General features: G+C 43.1%; 1 protein-coding gene across 2 annotated transcripts in view; it reads left to right on the forward strand.

Moving 5' to 3' along the window:
• Positions 1–425: 425 nt before the first annotated feature.
• The window catches only part of LOC126202186 (cystathionine beta-synthase), a 168,901-nt gene continuing 154,876 nt past the window's right edge, over positions 426–14,450 (forward strand). Inside the window, exon 1 of one of the 2 annotated variants that reach the window (XM_049936843.1) lies at positions 426–519. In XM_049936843.1, coding sequence (XP_049792800.1) covers positions 513–519 — 7 coding nt within the window. In that variant the 5' untranslated portion in view covers positions 426–512. Of the gene's footprint in view, positions 520–873; positions 998–14,450 lie in introns of those variants that run through there. The other variant, XM_049936844.1, reaches the window with a different exon arrangement.

A 14,450-nucleotide genomic window follows, 5' to 3' on the forward strand; every position in this document is an offset into this window, starting at 1 on the left:
ACTACTGTGGTAGGCGTGGGCTTCGTGTCTATCTTGGCCACAATAATGAGTTCACTAAGCTATTTGTAGTAGCTTACCCGCGCTCCTTTTTTTTTTTTTTTATTCATTGCCCCTACCCATAAAATATACTTATTTATAAAGAAGTTAGAAACACTTCACATAAAATATTGGCGAAATAGAGGATCGGACATGTGTTGCCCCCTGCTGCCTAATGTTACATCTAGTTCGCAGAATACTACACGGGCTGAGAGCCGTATTTCGGCCGACAGGGAGAGAGTGCGTCGTTTACCGCAAGAACGCAGCACAGGATTTCGCGCGGCAGGTCAGGTTAGGTCCGGCGCGCCCACTGTCAAGGACGCTGCCCCCTCTCCTCCCCACCAAAGGCCGTCATGGGGCGAACCCCCTCCACCCCCCACCATTGTGCGTTGGCTACCGCGCCGGGCAGATTCGCCAGCGTGGAAAGCTACAGTACCACCCGGCATCCCACAGCAAGAGACGGGGCACCGTACACAATGGAGAGTAAGTACAAGCGAGAAATTCCTGGACTGCCGCCAAGCCCGCTACCTTAATGGCGCACGTGTTGTGCCAGGTGCTCGTACAACACGGTGCTCCGACATCCCATGTGACGCTCTTGCTCTCAAGTGACATCCCTTCTCTTTCAAAAAGAACAATAACATCACTTTTCACTAAGCACAACTATTGTCCATTGCCAGTTAGGGTATGTACATGGACGACATTACCGTAACTCACTGTATAGTGTTCCTGTGAGTGCGCTTTATCTGTGAGGATACTCGAGTGATCGATGTCTGACCACACGATTGCAGCTTTGCGCGGTCTGTTGGAGCAGTGTTTACGATCTAGTCGTTTCAGTTGTGCGGTGCGTCAGCAGCTCTTGAATACTGCTACGTAGCGGATAAGCGATAACCGTTCTGCGATTTCCGTACCCGTGTCACATTTCTATCGGTGGCATTGGCGTCTTCAGGCAGCCTCACATAAAGTAAGTTTTACAGCACATTGACAAGCATCGTGTTTTGTTACATGAGTCGCGAGTCGTTTGTCTTTGCTTTCCGTGGTGCATATCGCTGAAAAAGAAACAATGAATTCTCTTTGCACTCTGTTTTGTAATAACTTTGATTATCACTGGCGTACGAAAAGGAATAGCTTCCTTTTCCTTGATTTTGGGTATGAGTGTTATTTTTGTTGGCAGTGTTGTCGTTCTTGGAGATTCGCTCTTCGGTGTGTTTTCGTGAATTTGCTCTAGCGATGTTGAACGATTTACAGATAGCGTGGTGAACGTGTGAGAAAAACCTGCAAAATCTCCAGCTCTATGAATAAATTATTGTTTTGTTGCCATACGGAAACACTGTCAAATAGTAGTAGAGCGTAGCTTTTTTGGTGTATCGTCATACCACGCTGTTCTCAGTATTATAACGCAAATATAAAACATACGATGTATGTGCAAGTCTTATTCTCACTGTTGTTATATTAATTCATTTATTGCATGTATATCATTCGGAACAAAGAAGTCAGCTGTTTTGCCATCGCTTATTCGGCAACATCCAGTTCCAACGTTTATATTTTATTTCTTGCTGCCTCAGCATGTACGAATATTTAGCGTTTTCTCTTGTGGGCTGATTCTTTCAAAGAATAACTCAGCAACCAGACGGTATTGACAATGCAATTTATTTGCGTAAGTAGTGCCGTAACCAGTGTCGAACCGACAGGTTCATCTTCATAGACGGCTGCTCACAAGATGCACATTTGTTGAAGCTTACGTAAGGTTTTGGTTCTTTATTCCCCCTTGTGGTGAAAGATTCTTGGGATGGTGTCGCCTTACGTTAAAAAAAAAACGAGAGTGGAAACGACCTTTTTAAAACATAAATGCCCTATTTCGTTTGCCGTATCAAAGTGGTAATTTCGGATAATAGCGCTGTAACCAAAGACAATGCAGATAGTGTGTTTCTGTACGGATAACATGAAAAACACAGCTGCCATTGACAACTTTGAAAGCCCCGGGAACGTCGTTCACATTAAACAACTGTTTTCCGCATTTAATTCATGTCATTTAAAGCATCAGTTATCGATAGCTTCAATGTCATTTAAAGGATCAAGTACCGATAGCTGCAATGTCATTTAAAGCAAGTAGCTCCAGGAATGGTAGTTTCTTAAATGTGTGCAAGGTTCTGTGGCTACTCAAGCAAGCTTAGTTAGTGACTCAATACAACTACAGATTAAGGAGGGGAATGGTGTTTTGTATTAAAGATTCCAAAATTTGTGTCTCACTTCATTTTATGTTGTGAGTAAAGCTCAATGGAGAGCGTAAGGTATTCCGCCCGGGAGGCCGAGCAAGAGATAGAAAACGAAAATTAACTCATGGCCGGTAAGTACGTCTTCTGTGGCAGTACTCTCTAATTTCACCGATTCAACGAAACGTGTGTTACTGTTTCGTTTGTCGTCTCGAACGTCCAGATTTAATAATTGTCAACACAAGCCCTTCAAGTGATGTAGTTCCGGGGAAAAGATTGGATGAGGAAACCACACTGTCGGGCGATGTGATGATGTCTGCTTCATAGAAACCAAAACAAACTTATGAAGAACTGTTGATGTTTTTCTATCTGAGGAGAAACAAAAAATATCGAAACAGTTATCTGTTCGTGATGCAGAGCTTAAGCGAAAATAAACAACGCCAATCACGCGTCCTGATTAACGAAAATAAGCTATGTGTCTCTTTGGCTCGGACCACGTTGTCATTTCTGGCGGGCGACCTTCGTGGCATTTGGTAGCGCGACCTTCAATTTGCGAAACAGTCTTCTCTGTTGGCGGCGCCACTTTCGGCGACAGCTGCCAATCACCTCTGGCATCGAGCTGCGCCAAAACATCTGTTCTCAATTGGCGCAGATTGCAACGTGCACGACGATGTTCGTATTTGTGCTTTCGTGTGCTGGTGATTAATTTGGCAATGACGAAAGCGTTTCTGAAAGTTTGCGTTTGGAGCGTACTGGTACTTGCTAATTCAGCAAATCGTGGGCGGTGGAAAACTAGATAAAAGAAATAAATCATTCGTCTTGCGATGCAAAGCGCATACTTCAGGAACTAAAACTGCGAGCGAATTACGGGTTGAAGGTTGTTGTATAGAACAGACTTAAGACACAATTATATCGGGGAATTTCAAAGAAGGAAAAACATGATATAGGGACACTTGCCACAATCTTATCCGTAGAAGGATCGGTAGACTAAACATACAATAGGGCTTCAAAAAGATTGGATTATACAGTTCGGGTTAACGAAGACGATACGGTGATGGAGTTGTGCACATGACATTTCATTTCATATCATGATATCGCCAAAAATGATCGCTGGCAGAAGATATGCACATTACACATACAGGGTGAAGCAGCAAGGACCAGTCACCCCAGGTTCGAATCCTGCCTCGGGCATGGATGTGTGTGATGTCCTTAGGTTAGTTAGGTTTAAGTAGTTCTAAGTTCTAGGGGACTGGTGACCTCAGATATTGAGTCCCATAGTGCTCAGAGCCAACCAGTCACCAAATATGTCCAGAAGGCGTAAACATATCAAGATGCAGCGCTGTCAGCTGTGTCGGACAATGTGACGAATTTTCTGACAGGCAAGAAATTTTGAACGTTTATAGCTGCTGACTTATGACACCAACTATTTTATTTCAAAGTAACTATATACCTTTTTCTGTAGCATTGCAAAGAGCCCTCGAAGAGGACTTCAACTAGGTAGCATCCGTGGGATTTGCTCAATTATAGTAACAAGGTAACAGCGTTGCAGGAGAAGGAGCCCAGAAACGTCTACCAAATGTAATCGAAGCTCGAAATGTAGATCTTCAGCTCTGGTACATACCGTAATGCGGTTTTAGAAGACAGTACTGCACACTGAATTTCGTCTGTACTGTTAGCTGCTCACAGATCAGTATTATACTGCATTTGAATTCTGAAGTGGTGCGTCTTTCCTTGTAAGACATCTTGTTTTCGTTTGTCTCCATGTATAAGACCAGAGGCGTTGACTCTGGTGAGCTTGCAGTCCATTTTGTGCTAATAATTACCTGTACAAAATTGGCAGACATTAGTCACGTTAGTACCATGGCCGTAATTACAACGTGGGGGTTCTGTGACAGAAGTACTGCCAGATGTAACACCCCAGGACTTTTAACTGTGCGGAAAACTGAAGCAAAAGGTCTACAGGAAAACACCGACAACTACGGATGCCCATAGCGTCCATATGAAATTCAACGGGCAGTGTTGTCGGTCCGCAACTGCTTGTATCACTGGCCAACTCAATATTTCGAGCACTTCCTCTGACAGCTATAATAAAACGAACTGCACCATCTGATATAGCATGGGAGACGTTAGTGGAATCCCTTTTCCTGACGCTGGGACAGTTGGTGATGTTGTTTGTATCAGTGTACGAGTTGTTTGCCACGACGACAATCCGTATTACTTCAGTTGCATTTCAGCAGGGTTAACTCAAACTCCACCGATAAAATTTCAATTTTATCTACGCGATATTGTCTGAGTATTTAGGTATAACGGACCGGTGGTATCCTGTGGCTCATTATAGACTAATTGTCCGTCGTTTGACTTGTTGCCGCCAGTGTCTGTATTGCACTGAAAATACCTGCACGGTTGTTCAAATGTGGACGGTATGCGCCGCGTATCATTTTGGAAGGAAGCTTGTTCCATTCACACAGTCTACTTGCTGTCGACATCAGTGATGGCCGTTTTACTAGTCATCCACAAGACTTCACTCTCTGTCAGTACTGTCTGGCAGTGTCAGTTGTATCAGAACGGATGTGTTTACTTGTGAAGAGTTGGCCGATATGCACCTCGCGTATGAGCCCTACTATGAAGCGGTGCATGTGACGAATATTGCATTACTGTGTGTCTTGTGATGTACGTTTTTGTGACTACATATTACACGCTTTTTGACTACTGTGAAAGGTATTTTCACGGAAACTAAGACAAATGGGCAAACAAACTGAGTAACTCGTTGCTCTATTACCCAGCAACGAGACACCGGAGACCATGGGTCCCTTGCACCAAAATAATCAGAAAATATCCCTGAACAGGTACGGAAATTTTAACCGTGGATTTCGGGTTTATCCAGTATTCTTGTTAAATTGGAAGTTAGATTTAATTCAAGACTATTTACTGTTGAGGAACGGGGTTGGGCTGAGTGAAGTTTGCAAGATGATCTTTCTTTTCCCTTAGATGGGTTATGTGTAGTTTAGTCCACTGTGTATTAAAATACTCGTTTTCTTAATTGTACGTTTCTCTTCACTTAAAACGTTTTTCTTGTACACAGTGGCGCAGTACTCTACACCACTGGTCTGCAATTCAGATCCAAGTGTTTAACAGAGGGTTCACAAAACCAATTTCAGATTCTCGGCCGTTCCATTCTCCAATCAGGCGTGAGAAAAATCGAACATTTAAATCTTTCCGTGCGAGCTCTGATTTCTCTTATTTTATTACTATGACCATTTTGCCCTTTATAGGTGGGAGTCAACAAAATATTTCCGCTTTCGGAGGAGAAATATGGTGATTGAAATTTTGTGAAAAGATCTCACTGCATCAAAAAGGGTCTTTTTTTAATGTTTGCCACACCAGTTCGTGTGTTGTATCCTTAGCAATTTCTCTCCTGTTTCCCGATAATACATAAAGTACTGTCCTTTTTTCTGTGATGTCTTCCGTCAGTACCATCTGGTAAAGATCCCATACTGCGCAGCAATACTCTAGCAGAGGACGGACAAGTGTATAGTGTAGGCAGTCTCTTTAGTAGACCTGTTACATCTTCAAAGTGTTCTGCGAATAAAACGCAGTCTTTGGTTCGCCTTCCCCACAACATTATCTATGTTATCGTTGCAATTTAAGTCGCTCGTAACTGCAAACCCCAGGTATTTAGTTAAATCGACAACATGAGGAATGATCGACGTTTGTCGTATTTCCTTTTTTTCTACTCTTCCTTTCCACTTTTAATTCTCCTTAAGAAGATTTTTACTTTATTTTTGGCGGAAGGAACCCCCAGCTCCCGGGAGCCCCTGCCGCACCACCTGCTTAACGCTTGTGGCTGCTACCACACGGATTGCCTTAAGTCCAGTTGGATGGCTTCCAATAACTGTGGCTGCATATCTATTGGGAAGTGTAGACACTTGTGTCTATTTAGAGTCCCAACAATGGCCAAGGGCTATGTGTGTGTATGTCGGGGGGGGGGGGGGGGGGGGCCTTGCGCGCGCCAGTGAGTCCATATATGATGAGTCTGTTCTCTGTTCCTATGTACGTACTAAAAATGAAAAGAGCGGACCATTCGTTCTACAGAAAGTCGCGATATTCTACATAGCGTAACTAATTAGCCACTGAAAGAGAACTAAGAAACAATATTTATTCCAGTGAGCGCCAGTTCCCCCGCAGAGGTATTTTTTGTTTTACTTTGGTATTTCTGAAGTAAAATACAATCGATTTCAAGACAATATTGCACCATCTTCAGGTACCACCTCGAACAGGTACATACAGGTGAGTTTTTGTGTGTCGCATTCGATTGTACGTAGGTCAAAATAAAGGGAACATGAAAATAAAACAAAAAAATTAACTGCAGGAAAGTTAACGTCAATTGGAATAAATAAATAACAGCTGACAGTCCTGCGGATGTCTGGTACGTAATAGACTCCACGGGAATACCGGGTGATCAAAAAATCAGTATAAATTTGAAAACGGAATAAATCACGGAATAATGTAGATAGAGAGGTACAAATTGACACACATGCTTGGAATGACTTGGGGTTTTATTAGAACAAAAAAAAAAAAACAAAGTTCACAAAATGTCCGACAGATGGCGCTGGACAGCGAAACGTAAGTGAGTGCGCATGGCAATTGTGTATAAAAGGAGCTGTAATGAGACAGAGAATCAGATGCGCCAGCAGTCACACCATGTTGACGTTTGACGTTACCTGAAAAGGCGCTTTTAGTGAAGCTGTATTATCAGAATGGGGAATGTGCTAGTTCAGCGTTACGATCCTATCGCCATAGGAAGGGGTTCGAACAGGTAAAGGTCCGTTGACAAATGCAGCTGTGGCGAGAATGATTCGAAGTTAGAAGCCACGGGTTGTTTGTTTAGACGGTAGACCCCGTAGTGGCCGACCGAGCACAAGGCGTAATGCTGCTGAGACAGTTCAGGAAGAAGTGGAGACTGTAGCGGGTTCGTCTATGCACAGGGAAGTCAGCGCTCGTGCAGTCGCACCGACATTCCATACACTACTGTTTGGTTGGCACTTAGGCGTATCCTCCGATGCTATCCGTACAAAATCCATCGGCATCACGAACTGTTACCTGGCGATTTAGTGAAGCGGAGGGCATTTGCGGTGTTGGCGTTTCAAAAGATGGCGGAAGATGACGATTGGTTGAGTAACGTGTTGTGGACCGACGAAGCTCATTTCTCGCTCCGAGGGTCTGTCAACGCCCACAACTGCAGAATTTAGGCTACCGAAAATCCTAGAATGTCCTGGAAACTCCAGTGCACGACGGGAAAGTCACGGTATGGGTTGGATTTACCACATCTATCTTTAAAGGGTCTTTTTTCTTCGAGGAAATGCGTGATTCTGGTTTTGTAACTGCTACCGTGACGGGTGAGAGGTACGCCGATCTCTTACAGAGTCGCATCATCCCCAGACTGGCTGATAAACATCTGCTGGAACGTACGATGTTTATGCAGGATGGCGCTCCACCCCATATTGCTAGACGCGTGAAAGATCTCTTGCGCGCGTCGTTTGGTGATGATCGTGTGCTCAGCCGCCACTTCCGTCATGCTTGGCCTCCCAGGTCCCCAGACCTCAGTCCGTGCGATTATTGGCTTTGGGGTTACCTGAAGTCCCAAGTGAATTGTGATCGACCGACATCTCTAGGGATGCTGAAAGACAACATCCGACGCCAATGCCTCACCATAACTCCGGACATGCTTTACAGTGCTGTTCACAACATTACTCCTCGACTACAGCTATTGTTGAGGAATGATAGTGGACATATTGAGCATTTCCTGTAAAGATCATCATCTTTGATTTGTATTACTTTGTTGTGCTAATTATTGCTATTCTTATCAGATGAAGCGCCATCTGTCGGACATTTTTTGACCTTTTGTATTTTTTTGCTTCTAATAAAACCGCATGTCATTCCAAGCATGTGTGTCAATTTGTACCTCTCTATCTACATTGTTCCGTGATTTATTCAGTTCTCAAATTTATACTGACTTTTTGATCACCCGGTACAATCCAAGCTGAGCATATCGTAATAATAACGGATTCGCTCTGCGCGTTGCGAACAGTAACATTAGGTCGTAAAGACAAAGAGAGCTGCTGTCTGCCACACCAAATGGCTGCTACTCTGTCAGAACTACGAAGAAACGGCACATTTGTACGGACTGTGCGACGTGTTGGCATTGTGAGAATGAGAAGGCCGACCAACTAGCAAAGAGCGCAGAAGGGAATGGAATACAAGAGAAGCATTCCGGTTGGAGATATAATTGCTTTAGCCAGATTCAAGGTTAGAAGTGAATGGAACGTGGCGTGGAAGACGGAAGATCTGCACGCGTCACATGCTAGAGGCAAATCCATTCAAACATGCCGAAGGTACATTGGTGCGCCAAAAAGTGCGATGAAACGCTGATGCGCTGGCAAAGGGAACAAGAGCCATTTAGCAATGTCCGTTATCAGACTGGATTTCAACCACGACTGCTAACGACATCATCTCCATATAATTCACGTCAAAACATCATGACAGTGCGACTGTGGGAAGATGCAGCACATCAGCCACGTCTGAAAAGTTTCGAGACGAGTAAACAAGGACTCTAAAATGCGTGCATTAAAACTTATGAGCACTTGTACATCTTCGCAACTATCTGGCGCATATTTTCTATTGCAAGCTCTTTGCTTTCTATATTTTGGGAGAAATTAGTATGGATCAAAACAAGGAAAAAATGTCCAGTCAGCATGGGCTCAAAAATGCATACCTTAAGAGCTGTGAGCACTTCTTCAGTGGAAAAGATGTGTTTCACAGTAAGGCGAACGAATGCTCATTGCTCTTAAAGTAAGCACTTTAGAGCCCATGTTTGCTAAACATCTTGTTTTTTTTTTGGTCCATACTACCACCTTTGAAAGTTCACCACCTTTGAAAGTTCACCGTTGGAGTTCTGGTTCACCCTATATATTTGTGTAGCATATAATTATTCGAAGCCATTAATTATTAGTAGAAATGAAAAAGCTTATAGGACGAATCTATTACGAATATTTTTATTAATGTTAGGACCAATCTGTTTGAAGTATTTTTGTTAATATTTTTGATAACCTGTAAGTTATAGTGCGTTTCTGATACAATGAAATAAATAAATGAAAAGTATTAAGCAAGACGAATGGAAGACTTATTTTTTCAGGAAGGATTCTGAGGAAGTCCAGTGCAACTGTAAAAAAAAAAAAAAAAAGCGTACGAAATGCTAGCGAATTACAGCTCTAAAATATTGTTCCAGTGTTCGCAGTCGTTATCAAGAAGGTATGCAAATAGGCATTGTTTCGATTCAGGGATGTAGGCATCGTATGGATTCAGGGTAGCTCTGCTAGGATCATAGCAGTGCAGTATAGCCCACATCGAACGCTAAGGGAATTTAAATGGGAATTATTTAAGGTATTTTTTATTCCGTCTTTGCAACGACAAGAAAGTGCGTGTTTTTGTCGAAAGGCACCTTTCGTTTTATCGAAATAAAACATGATCAGTGGTCAACAATTTGATATATTCACAAATTGGCTTTCTTTCTAGATCGAAAAACAGTTCGTTTAAAAGATGTTCATTGTACTTAACAACACGTCGAGCCTGGTTTTCGCTCACATCAAATGGTTCAAATGGCTCTGAGCACTATGGGACTTAACTTCTGAGGTCATCAGTCCCCTAGAACTTAGAACTACTTAAACCTAACTAACCTAAGGACATCACACACATCCATGCCCGAGGCAGGATTCGAACCTGCGACCGTAGCGGTCGCGCGCTTCCAGTCTGTAGCGCCTAGAACCGCTTGGCCACAACGGCCGGCGCTCACATCAGGAAACGCCGTCTGCTTGCGGGATTACGAGTTATTCCTCCTTCTGCAGCTGCTTTGCCAGACGATGCATTTCGCGACGTGGATCTTGTATCTTTCTGACAACATATGCCTCAAGTGTTTCATGTACTGTTACGAATTTTACCACTAGTGTAATGTCATTTAATTATGTTATTATGTATGTATATAATGTGCAAGAGAAATTATGGTGTTGCCATGGAGTTGAAGGTTTAGCGATTAGATGACGGTGCTGGGGGGATGGTTTGACAGGGCAGGGGCGGGTAGATGATTGTGTAGTGAATGCAGAGTATATTTTCAGCAGATGATACCCCACGGCTGGTGGGTATTTGAAAAATATCATGCTTACAGCAATGTGCTGCTGATAAGAACTGTATTTAAACAACCAGTTTCGCTCGGCTGACCATCAGGTTCCTGTAAACCAAACTGAAATAACACACAATTAGCATGTACTCACTTAAAAGCATTTACAGCATCATATGAGGCGAATATAAAATAGCCGGCCGCTATGGCATAGCGGTTCTGGGCGCTTCAGTCCGGAACTGCGCGACTGCTACGGTCGCAGGTTCGAATCCTGCCTCGGGCATGGATGTGTGTGATGTCCTTAGGTTAGTTAGGTTTAAGTAGTTCTAAGTTCTAGGGGACTGATGACTTCAGATGTTAAGTCCCATAGTGCTCAGAGCCATTTTTGAATATAAAATAATAGACATCGGCTAATGAAACCATTGTTGTTACATCGTAATATAAATTTCATCGTCAGTATACAGGGTGTTTCCGTAACAGCGTGCAAAAATTTAACAGGACATAGAGGATGCTCCACTGAGCAGTTTGAGGTAGGGAACCTGCGTACTTTTTCATTACATTCGTTACTAACTGCAAATTCTACCATTGATACAATGAACGTACCATTTGCAATCCTACAGCTTCTATAAAGTTTGGAAGGTAGGAGACGAGGTACTGGCGGAACTAAAGCTGTGAGGATGGGGCGTGAGTCGTGCTTGGGTAGCTCAGATGGTAGAGCACTTGCCCGCGAAAGGCAAAGGTCCCGAGGTCGAGTCTCGGTCTGGCACACAGTTTTAATCTGCCAGGAAGTTTCGTATCCTACAAAATGTGTTGAACTGGCGGCCATCAACCTCAATGCAAAAGTGACATCGGCGAACAAGATTCTGACAAATGTTCGTCGTGTCTTTCGAATCACATCACAGACAGCAACAATTCTAGCAACCAGTGAACCAGTCCCTCGCAATTGTCGGTCGAGAGAAATAAACACTGGTAGAGACGGATGATGCCTGTTAAGAAATCGTTCCCTTTTTTCAGCAGCGAGAACATTGCAACGTACTTCCCCATACACAAGGTGCATGTCAGTGAGTTCTGCGAAACTACCGGTACCGCTCCACCGCATTGTACTGTATGTCTGTGAATAGCACCGAGTAATGAAAGGATCTGTCGTCGAGTCATAGCATGTTCTGTCATGGGACAATGTAAAACGAGACAACATTCGGGAGGACGACGGTTCAATCCCGAGTCCGGCCATCCTGATTTAGGTTTTCCGTGATTTCCCTAAATCACTCCAGGCAAATGCCGGGATGGTTCCTCTGAAAGGGCACGGCCGACTTCCTTCCCCATCCTTCCCTAATCCGATGAGACCGATGACCACGCTGTCTGGTCTCCTTCCCCAAACAACCAAACCAACGAGACAACAGAGCCACCTTATGGGCAAGTAAAGTAAAAGGAAAAAACCTTCATCATGACTTCCTAGTATTCAGGCTCGTCCTTGTTTCCTTGCAGGAAATAATGAACATATATGTAAATAAACAGCACAGTACGTGTAAACTTGTACCTATATTAGTTATAAAAAGCTGGAAAACCGTTATGTTAGACAAGTTTACTCCCATATCTCCTTAAGCTGTCTTCTCCGACCCCGGGTGGGTCCTGTTACATTTTTACACTCTCTTACGGAAACACCCTTTATAAACTGCGCTAGGCAGTGCGCTCTTTCAGGTTACTTCAGCAATCGGCGTTAACGCTATGAACGAGTGCGTACCACACAGCCGAGTACACAGCTGGTCGCTGTTTACTGGTAGAACCAAAGATGTCATAGAGGTCTTCATACATCGATAGTGGCTAGTATCTTACGATTATACAACATGTGTGTCGTAAGCTACGACAAAATAAATGAGACCGTCATAACAGATAGTATGTTGCTAGTACTAGCCACTTACGCGTGTTACAATCGTGGTTGCGGTGAGAGAAATAAATGCAAAAAAGTAAGAATTTACATAGACACATAAACGCTAATGTGAAACAATCTACAGCCACAATCCACATGTGCACTGCTTTACTCGTACACTGACTTTTAAGGCGCAGGCCGTACAGATACATAAAATGTTTTCGTAAGCGAATTTTCTGTATATATTACAGTATAACGTATGCAACACATTCGATTTCATAGACAATAACTTCGATTAACATCTCATATAACACACTAAAGCGGCAGTTGCGTCTCTTGTATGAGGAGTTAAAATTTTATACAGTAAAGAGAGACTGCATAAAATTTTATTCGTCATACATTTGACGCAACTGTCGCTTTAGGTTTTTAACGCGAGATGTTAATCGAAGTTATTGTCTATGAAATCAGACGTGTTATACTGTGATACACTGACGGAAAAAATCACAACACCAAAAAATAATTAATGTAGAGTAATGACATTTCGGGAATGCATTTATCTAGGTTACATGTTTAAGTAATGTTGCAAGATCACAGGTTAACGTAAGCCCGAGATAATCCATTGCAAATGTGAGCTGCTGGTACGTTAATAACCGGTGTGGCCGTCAAAATGTTGAATGCACGCATGCAAACATTCATGCACTACGTTGCAGGTGCCGGATGTCAGGTTATAGGATGGAGTTCCATGACTGTTGCACTTGGTCGGTCAATACAGGGACGGTTAATGCTGTTTGTGGATAACGCCGGAACTATCGTCCAGTGATGTCCCATGGGTGCTCGATTTAAGACAGATCTGGTGATCGACCAGGCCAAGGCGACATGTCGACACTCTGTACAATGTACAGCATGTTGGGTTACAACAGTGGTATGTGAGCCAGCATTATCCTGTTGGAAAACACCCCTTGGGGTGCTGGTCATGAATGGCAGCACAAGAGGTCGAAGGACTAGATTGACGTACAGATTTGCAGTCAGAGGGCGCTCCTGCAGTCATACGAAATCGCACGCCGAATTATAATTCCAAATGTACTAGAGGTCCAGTGTGTCTAGCATGTAGACACGTTGGCTGCGTTCCCTACTCTTGTCTTCTCCTACCCAATACACGGCCATCACTGGTTCTGAGGCAGAACCAGCTTCCATCAGAAAACACAACAGAAAAAGTGTACGTTAAAAGCCGGCGGCAGGCGTAAAACGTCTTCAGAAATTGTACTGAATGCTTTTTCAGAAAATTATTTTGAACAATTAGTTCACGAACCTACTCGTAGCATAAATGGTTGCGAAAGCATACCTGACCTCTTAGTAACAAATAATCCTGGACAAATAGGGAGTATCATGACGGATACAGGGATTACCTACCACAAGGCAGTTGCTGCTAGGCTGAATACCGTAACACCTACAACCATCAAAAACAAACGAAAAGTACATCTATTTTTAAAAAAAGCTGATATAAATGCTCTTAACGCCTTTTTAAGAGACAGTCTCCACTCCTTCCGATATGATCACGTAACCCTAGAAAAAATATGGAATTATTTCAACGAAGTAGTACCGACGGCAATTGAGATATATACAACTTAAATTAATAAGCGATGGTACTGATCCCCCATGGTACACAGAACGGGTCAGATCGCTGTTGCAGAAGCAACGAAAAAAGCACGCCAAATTTAAAAGGACCCAAAATCCCCAAGATTGGCAAAGTTTTGCAGAAGTTCGAAATATAGCGCGTGCTTCAATGCGAGATTATTTAAATAATTTCCACAACGATACTCGGAATCTAGCAGAAAACCCAAAGAGAGTCTGGTCATACATAAAGCAAACCAGTGGCAAGACGCAATCAATACCTTCATTGTGCGATAACGGTGAAGTCACTGATGACAGTGCCACTAAAGCAGAGCTATTGAACACGGTTTTCCGAAACTCCTTCACCAGAGAAGACGAAGTAAATATTCCTGAATTCCAATCAAGAACAACAGACAAGATGGGAAACAAAGCAGCTTAAATCACTTAATAAAGGCAAGGCCTCCGGTCGAGATTGTATACCAGTCAGGTTCCTTTATAATTTAACAATTATATACAAGCGCTCGCTCATAGAAAGATCCGTACCTAAAGACAGGAC

Source organism: Schistocerca nitens, chromosome 1 (assembly GCF_023898315.1).
Source record: "Schistocerca nitens isolate TAMUIC-IGC-003100 chromosome 1, iqSchNite1.1, whole genome shotgun sequence".
Taxonomy (NCBI): Eukaryota; Metazoa; Arthropoda; class Insecta; order Orthoptera; family Acrididae; genus Schistocerca; species Schistocerca nitens.